The 12,036-nt window shown below is 38.9% G+C and overlaps 1 protein-coding gene across 1 annotated transcript in view; it reads left to right on the top strand.

Moving 5' to 3' along the window:
* The window catches only part of LIX1 (limb and CNS expressed 1), a 265,464-nt gene extending 254,637 nt beyond the window's left edge, over window positions 1–10,827 (top strand). Inside the window, exon 6 of the mRNA XM_073624559.1 lies at window positions 5,658–10,827. Within this exon, the coding sequence (XP_073480660.1) occupies window positions 5,658–5,942 (285 nt within the window). The 3' untranslated portion in view covers window positions 5,943–10,827. The remainder of the gene's footprint in view (window positions 1–5,657) is intronic.
* The last annotated feature ends 1,209 nt before the right edge of the window (window positions 10,828–12,036 follow it).

Genomic DNA, 12,036 nt, shown 5'->3' with positions numbered 1-12,036 from the left:
AGCGTGACGAAAGTGCTGTATCCATTGCGAACGCTAAGTTTACCAGAACGAGCTGTTCCGTCTTGGAATTTCTTCTGAGCATGCGTGGCACTTTGTGCGTCGGAACGGGCCACACACGGTCGGAATTGACGCGATCGGATTTTGTTGTCGGAAAATTTTATCTCCTGCTCTCCAACTTTGTGTGTCGGAAAATCCAATGGAAAATGTCCGATGGAGCCCACACACGGTCGGAATTTCCGACAACACGCTCCGATCGGACATTTTCCATCGGAAAATCTGACCGTGTGTACGGGGCATTAGAATTGGTCTATAAGGTGCTCTTGGGATAGTATTGGGCCCTTTCATTCATCATAAATGTAGTTCCATCCTACAGTGACAGGTGCTTTAGTTCTACATACTTGGTGGTCATGCTTGAAATTTCTCTGTTTTTGGCCAAGAATTTTTGGCAGCCTTCTAAACTTTCTTTCATGTCACTGTTTGGAGAGTCCCAAGATTACCCCTCTTGCATCACCCCATTTTTGGGCTCATAGCCTTCCAGCAGAAATTGGCCACCTACCTTTTCTTAGCAGCTAAACAAACCGTAGCCCGAGCTAAGAAAAAAAACTGGGGTTAACCCGCAGGCAGTAAAAGAGTGCATGAATGTGATGCTTTTCAACAAGGTGTCCAGTATTCTTCAGGACCCTCAGCATACGTTTTTGAAATCTGGGACCCCTTAACGAATAAAGAATAACATATGCCCTCCCATCCCTGAATTCTTCTAGAATTAGCTTTATGTAGTGAATCTCTATATTTTTGGACAGTAGGAGGAACCCCTAGTGCCCCACTGCTGTCTCAGCCAATGAGGAGAGGGAGTCCTGGGGCAGACAAGGCTCTCGTGCTCATTGCTGGACCGAGAGGGGGGGCTCAGGGGAGTATTAGGGGGGCTGCGGGGGGGAGCAGCACACAGATGATTTTTTTACCTTCATGCAGAGAATGCATGAAGGTAAAAAACCTTCAGCCTCTACAACCACTTTAAAGGTTCTGTTGGAGGGGCTCTGAAGGTAAAAGAGAACAGGGACAAGTTTGACTTTTACAGGAAAAGTCAAGATTAACATATTTTAGCTATCTGTACTCTTTGTGGAAGGAACATTTTTGGATAGAGTGGGAAAGAGTAAAAACGTATGTCAGCTTTCTATCTCTTCTTCTGTCTTTCTATTTCTGTCAGTGATCTTCATCATTGTGGACATTTTCCATACTACCTTTTCCTGTAAGGTTGTATCGTCAAAATCGTCAGGGTGATTGTCTCCAGGACAGAAAGGCAAAACACTAAAGATACTAACTAAGCTCTAACCCTCCGCTACCCTACTCTAGTAAAAATGTGTTTTTGTTTCTGTTCTCATTGGAGGGATTTTTTTTACTATATATTTTTTTAAAAACATGTTTTATTTGGTTTTAGGAAGGAAAAACCGTATAGGTAATACAGATATAGCAAATACATGGAATTTGGACATTTCAAACTGTGCGGGATTAGTTAAAGAGCAGAGATGTCACACTTTACAATTCAGCTATACCAGTGGATTCAAGTGAAATGGGAGAGGGCGGGGAGAAGTAGAAGAAGAAGAAGAGGAAGAAGATCAGAATGACATTCCTGTTCTGGAGACTGGATATCACAGGAGAAGGGAAAAGCTTCAAACAAGCTATATACAGTATCTAGACCTAGGCTTGGATGAAGAAGTGAGACCTCTATGTTGGTCTCCCCTCCAGAATTCGAAGGGGGAGGGAAACCAGGGTCAATGTCCTAAATGATAACTAGTACAAAGTCTAGAAAAAACATATATGGCTACAAAAACAATTACAAAAAACCTTTGGATTGACTGTGAGTCAGCTTGGATTCTGCTTTTCGTTTATATCAGGGAGGGGCTGCAGAAGGTTTGTGGTTGTCACTCTTTGGAGGCCATTGTTTAACTTGGTTACAGGTGAAGGGTTTGTGGTAGTTAGAGTGCCATATCTCATAAAGGTAAGGATCGTAGGGATATTTTCTCATGAGTCGATGAAGGTTGCATGTATGAATGCCTGCTATCATTGGGTGAAGTGTTTTTCGAGCCTGTTTTGTGGGACTATACCTCTAGCTGCTCCTTATAAAACAATAGTTTCAGCTCCCTCTTTACTTCCATAATGGAGTGGGTTTGAGGTGAGATCCAATGTTTAAGGAGAGTTCCGTGAGTAGACATATGAGTATCCATTGTGGGAGATGCCATTTATTTTCTGTTCTGACTGAAAATGTGAGAAATCTACCCAATAAGAACACAGAAACAATCCTTTCCCTGTTCTATCCAAAAGTAACAATCCTTGGCTTGAGTTGGGCTTAAAACTCTCTGCTCAGCATACCACAATAGCATTGTCCTGTCAATACTTTCTGGGCATCTACTCCAAATGATCATTACCCCAATATCTAAAGATCATTATTACTCAGACTTTGTAGGAAAGGAATGAAATGTTTAAGATTTTTACACAATTCAACCCATCATAGTCATTCCCCTAATTGACTGCAATTAATATGTCTATAACTTATAATCCTCTGTGCCAGTTTTGTTATTTACAAATTAAGTCTAATGTGCACTCTACGTTTATCTATAGCTTTAAGATTACAGTATACCAACTAAGAATGGAGGAACTGAATAGGCTTCATTTACTTTGGGCTGTTGTTTTGACATGTGTGCTCAGCATCACATTATCTTATACAGTGTTTTATGTGTGTGATGTTGGCTCCAAAGCCTTGCCACCATTTATTGAACTGAGAACATGCATTCTTAATTAATTAAGGAAACTTCAGCATGCTATTTTATTCTTGTCCTGGATTTATAAAATAAACCTTTGCAGCATATCCTGTGTTTCAGTCACTGAATCACCATTGTTTTGGATCTATTTGAAAATCTGAAATAAATTCCATGTGTGCTGCGGAAGAATGCCCTACACAAACCATGTGTTGGAGACGGCACGGTCTCAATTTTCTACAGTTAGATCTGTAACTAAAAATATATTCACTGTGCGCTTTGTTTATTATTTGAACATGAAAGACCAAATTAAGAATGCAGATGTTTCAGAAGTCTAATAGTCTGCTCTAACAGTATTGTCATATTGCCAGTTTTAACTAAACAGAATTCACCTATATATATGTTGTAACCAATAATTAACGTGTTCATAGAGTAGCCAAAGAAAGCGAATAGATAATCTTCCCAAAACCGAATAAAGAATAATGAATATAAAGCAAAGATAAAATGTGCAAGGTAGTTTCCAAGCAAAAGATACCTCAAAGCTGATGAATATGGCCAAGAAAATTGTGGGATTTTAGAATGTTCTGCATACAACTATAGAAAGTTTATTGCATATGAATACTGTTGCTTTTTAGTATATAGAATAATTGCAGATATTTTTGTAAATATACAGAAATAATGATAAGAGCTCATGTTGATGGTTGTCAAACTCATCCCTTGCCATTTGAATGCAGCTGGATGTATTTGAAAGGATAAGGCTGCATTTGACTTGCTTTGCCTGCAGTTCCAACAGACTTCAATGGGACATGCTGTGTCCAAAAGAGTGCAGGGCAATGAAAAGCAGGCATTTCAAGCACACATCGAACACAGAAAAAAAAAAGAAAGAAAAAAAGAATCACTGCACTACATGAAGTGCTTACTGCTTTGGCACAAGATCTAGACCAGTTGTTGTATCCTATTAGATTGCAGGGTTTCCAATCTGGAACCTGATCCCTCTTCTGATATTGATTCAATTATTTCTAAATTTACCATTCCATTAAAGTAGCATGCTGCTGCTCATCAACATGCATTCAATTTGCCACTTTCTTTGAGACATACAATACAGCAATGTTGAAACTTTGTGATGCTAGCTCTAGATGTCTGTAAACCACCAGTAATATGCAACATTCTGGGACTGCTAGAAAAATACCTTCGTATAGCCCAACAATAAGACACTTTCAAGACTTGTTCAGGTGAAATAAAATGATACTTTATTGAAAAACTGACATTTTGGAGATATGTAGCTCACCTTTTATCTATATATTAGAGCAGGGGTCTCCAAACTTTCTAATCAAAGGGCCAGTTTACTATCCTTCAGGCTTTAGGGGGGCCGAACTATGGGCAGTGGGAGTAGAAAATGCCCTGGCATCAGTGCCCCATCATTGGTTTTAATGGGAGGAATAATGCTCCATTGTTCATATCTATGAGAAGAATAGTGTCCCATTGATGGTGTCAGTAGGGGAAATGGCGCCCCATCATTGGTGTCAGTTGGTGGCATAGTGCCCCAAGAGCCAGATAAACACAAGCAAAGGGCCACATCTGGCCACAAGGCTACAATTTGGCGACCACTGTATTAGAGTTATATTTCAGGGTTAGATCTCTGTATAGCTAATATTAACTGTGGCTTAGGATGGCAGCGCTCTCAGCAGAGGCACCAATCCAACCACACATAATTTTGCTTACTGCACAAAGCTTAATAAAAAGCTTTAGATTGAAGTGCTATTTAGACGTATCCTTATTGTTGGAGTCCCTGCACAGCTTGTGCATTTTTAATGCCTGTATTGTTTGCTGCATATTTACAGCTTAACCTACTCTTTTAGTCAACTGTTCGGCCTATCCTCCGAGACTCAGCACTGTTACATAGTTACATAGTTAGTCAGGTTGAAAAAAGACACAAGTCCATCCAGGTTAACTAAACCTGATACAGCTGTCACTTTATGTGCAATTAATTTTTCTTGTAATATATGCTGATATCAGGGTCATGTCATTACTAAAGTACGAGCGAAAGGATCTGGACAGCCGCACTCCAATATTATCACCTTTGTTGAATAAAAAGACAGCCCATACAGCAAATGGAGGTAAAGGGATCAGTTATAACTAACGTGTTTCACACCCTTACTGGTGCTTAGTCTAGCTATGACTAAGCACCAGTAAGGGTGTGAAACGCGTTAGTTATATCTGATCCCCTCACCTCTATTTGCTGTATGGACTGTCTTTTTATTCAAAAATGGTGATTATATTGGAGTACAGCTGTCCATATCCTTTCGCTCACACGTTTGCTGCATGCAGAGCCGGTACCATTTCATGTGCAGGGGAGGTGTAACCTTAGGACTGTCACCTTGAGCAGTATACCATTTTTACTCTTTACTAAAGTAGTTTTAAATAGTCAGGGAGGGTTGACCATTGGTACCAGCACAGAAAGGGCTGAGAAATCCAAAATGCTATGGTTGTTATCAGACCAGGAGTAAAGAAAATATCTTCCAAAGGTGACATTTGTTTCAGAACCAACTGTTAATGGTGGAATTTTCCCTCCCTTTAGGGAAAGTTTCATGTCCTTACTTGTCTTTCAAACAAGAGGGGAAAGATAATCTTCCGGATAGGGAAATAGAAATAAAAAGGTCCCTACAAAGTTTTCTTTGGAGTTCCATTTTAAATTTTACTTGGAGATCAGAGACATTTATTCTATACATGATGAGATCGCTGCTTTTGTTGGAAGTGAATGAGAATGTTACATAGGAGCTCTTGCAAAGTACACTGGAAAAGGCCAAGGAAAAACCTCAGTAAATTGTGATTGCATACCCTGTTTACATATTTATAACAACCCAGCACAGTGTTTAAGTAACCAATTTTGTTTTTATAAAACAGGAGGTTATTGCCTACTATTCCCAGTACACATTAGATGAACGGATGAGAAGCCACATGGCATTGGACTGGATCATGAAGGAAGAAGAGACACCGGGAATCATATCTCAGGAGCTTCAGCTTGCTCTTCGAGAGCTGGAGGAGTCCAGAAAAGCTGGCAGAGAGCTGCGGTTTTACAAAGAGAAGAAAGAAATTTTGAGCTTAGCTCTGAGTCATATCTACAATGATTGCATTACTTCACCTACACATGTTGATCATCTGAACTTTACTTTAAATGGTTATCACTAACAGAACGGCTGCTTTGAAGTAAGATACAGAGAACAGTGGATGGAAACACGGCTTATAAATTCTTGTTCATAAGACCACCCAAATTGTACATCATAAAAATTGTTGTAGGCATTTCTTTAAAAATGCGTGTTTCAAGGTTTTCTGTAAAACTGTTGTCCCTTTCAAATGTCCTGACTACTCCTGACCTCTACATAATTCTGGATGGAAAGTTGCAGTTGCACTTGTGCATTGTAACCATTAGCATACTTTACATGTGTTTTATTGCATTTTTTTTTACATGGCCTTTTATGTTTCATGTACGTTATGCATGTTCAGCGCATGTCTACTTTTTGACACCTCCTTAAAAAGACGCAAAGGAGGTAATTTTATAAAGCTGAAGTGTGCAAAATCTGGTGCAGTTCTGGACAGAAACCTGAATTCAGAAGCTGACTGGCTACCGTGCACAGCTGTACCACATTCTGTGTGCACCAGTTTTAGTAAATCTCTCCCAGTGCGAGACGAATCATGGTAAGTCAGGAATGGGTAAAAGATCAGCTGCAAGGATCCTACAGACTTTACTCTTAACTAGTCCTTTGCCTTCTGCTTGCTTTTTTGATCACAGATTCTACATTACAGGTCCTCTTTCAAACGATCAAGCATGGTAGTTGTTGTGAGAAGTCCTGTTCATTTGTATGTCTCCCCTGGATAGGCTCCCTGCTCGGGATATGGTCTCAATCTTTCAATCCCAGTGATGAAACTGAATGATGAAGGAGCATTCCCTGCAATATGATGATGTAATTGGGCTACACCTGTGATGATTTAATATCCATATTCAATCTTAAACAGAGTAAAGGTACACTTATGGGCTCCGGTTGTGCCAGTACTTAGTTGTGTACATATGTCTATAGATGTTAATAGATAAAAGTTTTGTAGTAGTGTGTACTTTTCTATAGTTCACTGTGTGTTTTTACTTAAAAAAAATGCACTCAAGTGATTTCAAGTGACCATGTTGCTTTAAATAAAAATTAAATAAATAAAGCAGTGCCTGCAAAATAGGGCACTGTTGCTTCTTACCTGTCTTGAAGATCATCACCGATCTTCACTCTATACTTTTGCAAAATAATCTTGTACATTCAACGCACATCTGTGTGTTGTATACAATGCATGCCTCCAAACTCCTGGGTGCTCATGGGGCTTATTGAACTCAGGCAAATCAGTCAGAAAAGGAATTGAATCACATACTCTGGAATCCAACAACTCTTCTTATTTTTTGAATAGGAGTATGAAACGTGTCAGCTTGGAGTATGCTGATTCATTACTTTTTCTGACTTTTAGAGTGACCAAGAACAAGTACACTGAACGGGTAAGTCAGAGAAAATTCTAAGAAAACCTGAATGCTTATTCACAGTTAATAAACTGACAGCAAACACCTCAGGTGGCAGCCTCCATGGTCCCTTTTAAGAAATATTTTGGAAAGCAAGCCTTCTTTTCTTTAGGAAAAATAATCACTTTATTATCCCATATGAAAAGAATTTTAAGATTATTATTAAATAAAATTATGTTAAAGTGAAGATATCAAATCTATGGTATTTAATCCAGTCTTTTTTTCTGCATGCTTAGCCCTACTCTTCAAAACTAAACTCCAGGCAAACAGCTACATACACTGATGGAAAACAACAAATCTAAAGCCAGCCATATTCATTCATTTAAAAAAAAAGCCAGCCATAGACGGTGCAATTTTCTATCCTGCAACCATAGATTGCAGGAAAAAAAAATCACTTGATTCCCCCATCAACACAGTCAGTGGTGATGGGGAAATATTCCCGCGGAGCTCATTCTCCCGGTGGGGATGGGCGAAGGGAGCCATCCCTGCCAGGAGAACACACAGTGATTATGGCTAACGGCTATAGCCACTGGCCATAATCACTTGAAAAATCCGACAGGCTGGTTATACCCAAGTTGATCAATCAGCCTGCTCATACATCCCTGCTCAACCTGCCGAGATTTGAAACTGTGTATGGCTGAAAGTGGACGTTCAGTCACTTTTTCAACTTTTCATCTATTAAATCTTCTGCACTTTAACCACTTCAGCCCCGAAAGATTTGGCTGCTCAATGACCAGAGCATTTTTTGCGATTTGCCACTGCGTCGCTTTAACTGACAATTGCACGACGCTGTACCCAAATAACGTTTGACGTCCTTTTTTCCAACAAATAGATCTTTCTTTTGGTGGTATTTGATCATCCCTGCGGTTTTTATTTTTTGCGCTATAAACAAAAAAAGAGTGACATTTAAAAAAAAAAAAAAACACAAAATTTTGAACTTTTTGCTATAATAAATATCCCCAATTTAAAAAAAAAAAAAAAAAAAAAAAATCACATTTTTTTCTCAGTTTGGCCGATATGTATTCTTCTACATATTTTTGGTAATAAAAATCACAATAAGCATATATTGATTGGTTTGCGCAAAAGTTATAGCGTCTACAAAATAGGGGATAGGTTTATGGCATTTTTATTATTATTTTTTTTTTATTATTAGTAATGGCCACGATCTGCGATTTTTATCGAGACTGCGACATTATGGCAGACACATCGGACACTTTTGACACATTTTTGGGTCAATTGACAATTATACAGCGATCAGTGCTATAAAAATGCACTGATTACGGTATAAATGTCACTGGCAGGAAAACACTGGGGGGCGATCAAGGGGTTAACACTAGGGAGCGATCAAGGGGTTAACTGTGTTCCCTGACTGTGTGTTCTAACTGTAGGGGGAGGGGACTGACTATAGGAGATGACAGATTGTTGTTTCTAGCTATTAGAAACTCACGATCTGCATCTCCTCTCAGAACAGAACAGGGATTTGTGTGTTTACACACATACGTCCCTGTTCTGCCTCTCATGCCCGCGATTGCTCATGGCCGGCAATCATCGTGACCGGTCATGAGCATCGGCACCCCGCAGTGCAGTGGGCGCGTGCCTGCTATCCCGCTTAAAGGAGCCGACGTATAGCTACAACAGCTTGCTGGAACGTGCCGACCTGCCGCAGTATAATGACGGGGGCTGGTTGGCAAGTGGTTAACTTTGGATAGTAAAACTTTTTTTTCTGAAATATACAAGAAAAAGAGAGCGCACGGCTGCCCTAGTGTAATTCAATTTTAATGATACAAATGCGAAATCAAACAATAGAGGATTGCACTCACAAACATGGGACTTAGATCGCATGTACAGCAGGATGTATGTCTCCCTTCCTGGCCTGTATAACTGGGTTGGCTCCCAAGAACGAGTGGTGATGGTATGAGAAGTCACTGTGGACTCGTCTCGTCAGGCTGTGTCTGCTGTAGGGCATGCGCACGGTCCAGCCGGTGCTGCGTGACGTTACTCGCGGCCAGAGAGAAAGGACAAGGTGAAATGTCTCCTCTTTAGCTAACAAAACACGGTTGCCAAGACTACATGTTTCAAGGGCATGGCCTCCTCCTTCAGGTCATGCCCCTGACCTGAAGGAGGCCATGCCTCAAAAACCTGTAGACTTGGCAACCGTTTTTTGTTAGCCTAAGAGGAGATATCTCACTCACTTTGCCCTTCCTCTCTGGCTGCGAGTGACGTCACACAGTGCCGGCTGGACCGTGCGCATGCCCTACAGCAGACACAGCCTGACGAGACGAGGAAACAGAGTCCACAGTGACTTCTCATACCATCACCACTCGTTCTTGGGAGCCAACCCAGTAAATTCAGTCTGATTTTGTACCTTTTCCAGTCTGTGATTAGACAGTGAGTGAAAGGAGGTAAAGTACACTGATGAGCCCACTCGTGTGTCACTTCGCTCTCTCCTCCTGTCATCATGTTATTATGGGCCTCTTATGTTCCTTGTGCTACTTCTGCCTTTCCTAGTTTGAAGCTATGAAGATTTATACAGTATAATGTATATAAAATTATTTGAAAAGGTCCAGCACTATGTGCTCTAAATAAATATGAAGTAATAGAAATAAAAAAAATATAAAACCTTTGTGTTATATTTTCATACCTTGTGCTGATAAGTAAATAACTAAATACATATTTCTCCTCATAACATACTCAAAATGTGCTTTACAATATATGTGCTGATAGTAAATATTCATGTGCAAACGTTTTACTCAAGGACGTAGCACCACCCAACACGTTTCATCTATAGAATGTCCTCAATGACCCATTCCTAAGAACATCCAGTAGACAAAATGGTTGGGCAGAGCTACATCTGTGGTGTCACTTTCGGAGTCTGGAGCACATGCCCATGTTGGATAGGGGCAGTGGCACTCAATGTAAGTACACAATCTGGATTGTTGTGGTTTTAATCTTAATGAAAAATTGTATTACACTATATATGGGTTCCCCCATATTTGTTCTTTGGTGGCATGGAGAGTGGTGGAAACCGGCTCAAAAAGAGTAGACTGGAGGAGAGAGGAGAAAGGAGGAGATTATAAAGAGCAGCAAGGTATGTAGGAAAAGCGATTTGAGACCTTATCATATAAGAGGTCTCAATAACTCAGGTGAGTGAGTTTTTCACAAGGTTAATGGGCACTAGTCACCACGGTCACTGGAGTTTTTTTGAAGCACATTAAATTGTGAATCACTACAAATTGGCAAGGAAGACTTGAATGTTTAAAAATACAATAAGACAGTAAATGGACACCCTTTTGGGAGCACTTTGTTTAACTGTATATTTGAAGCAGCAAAAGGTTTGTACATGAATGTTTACAATCAGCAGAAATATCTAATTATGTATTTACTTATCAGCACAAGGTATGAAATTATAACACAAAGGTTTTATATTTATTTATTTATTTTATTTCCATAAATGTCTTATTTATTTGGAGTGCATAGTGCTGCACCTTTTTAATAATTGTAAAGTACCTCTATTCTCCTAGTTTGGATTATAGATAGGTGTTCGGCTGCTATCTGTAATTAATAACAGTCGTTCTCCATAGCTGCAGAGTAAGATAATAGAATCGTTTTACATACGCAATATATATATATATATATATATACATATATATGTATATATATATATATATATATATGTATATATATATATATATATATATATATATATATATATATATATGTATATATATATATATATATATATATATATATATATATGTGTGTGCGTATATATATATATATATATATATATATATATATATATATATATATATATATATATATATATATTATATATATATATATATATATATATATATATATATATATATATATATATATATTATATATATACACACAGTATATATATTCAGGTACTTTCACTAAATGCTTTAAAAAATGTTTTTTTTGGAATAATCTGTTTTTTATTGTGCCTGGGGTTTAGAAGAGAGATTCATTGTTGATGCCAGATAAAGGATCTCAGTTTCTCAGTGCAGTATCATTTTTTGTCTAGTAAAGAATGGTGGCCACATGATTTTTTAGATTTCACATTTTGTTTTTTGATAAAAGGTGTAATGTTTTTATTACATTGTTCTGAAACTTTCTTTTTTCATGGACAGATAAGTTGATGTCCAAATAAAGATGTACAGTTAAAAAATTGTCTCGGGTGATGTTTTTTTACTTGTTTCCAGAACAGCATTCTTTAAAACCCAGGTTTTTTTGGCTGTGGAAAGTAAATATTTGACAAATTGTAGAGGATTCATTTATCTTCTTGATATTAAACAAAATACTCTAAACAGCTGTGGTTTGCAAAGCATGTGGTGGACAGACCACATTCATGAGAATGTAGTCAATCCTTTACCTTTGTGTGTTAAAGCCACAGCTTCCCGGTATTCCATGGTGAAGTCTGCGGTAGGCCAGCTTCAGACCTGTGCGGTGCATTTACACATGTAATGTCATGCATTATCGCGGTTTACCTTAAAGCGGAGTTCCAGTCGTGTCTGTGTTTTTATTAAAAGTCAGCAGCTACAAAAATTGTAGCTGCTGACTTTTAATAAACACACACTGACCTGTCCGACGGTCCAGCGATGCGGCCTCGGTCCTCTCCCCTGCCTCTCCATGGCGCCAGCATCACTACTAAGGGCACCTGGCTGTGACAGCTTGTGGCTTCACAGCCGGGTGCACACTGCGCAT

Source organism: Aquarana catesbeiana, linkage group LG01 (assembly GCF_042186555.1).
Source record: "Aquarana catesbeiana isolate 2022-GZ linkage group LG01, ASM4218655v1, whole genome shotgun sequence".
Lineage (NCBI taxonomy): Eukaryota > Metazoa > Chordata > Amphibia > Anura > Ranidae > Aquarana > Aquarana catesbeiana.
The sequence above is the reverse complement of the archived record's forward strand: the minus strand, read 5'-3'. Positions and strand labels throughout refer to the sequence as shown.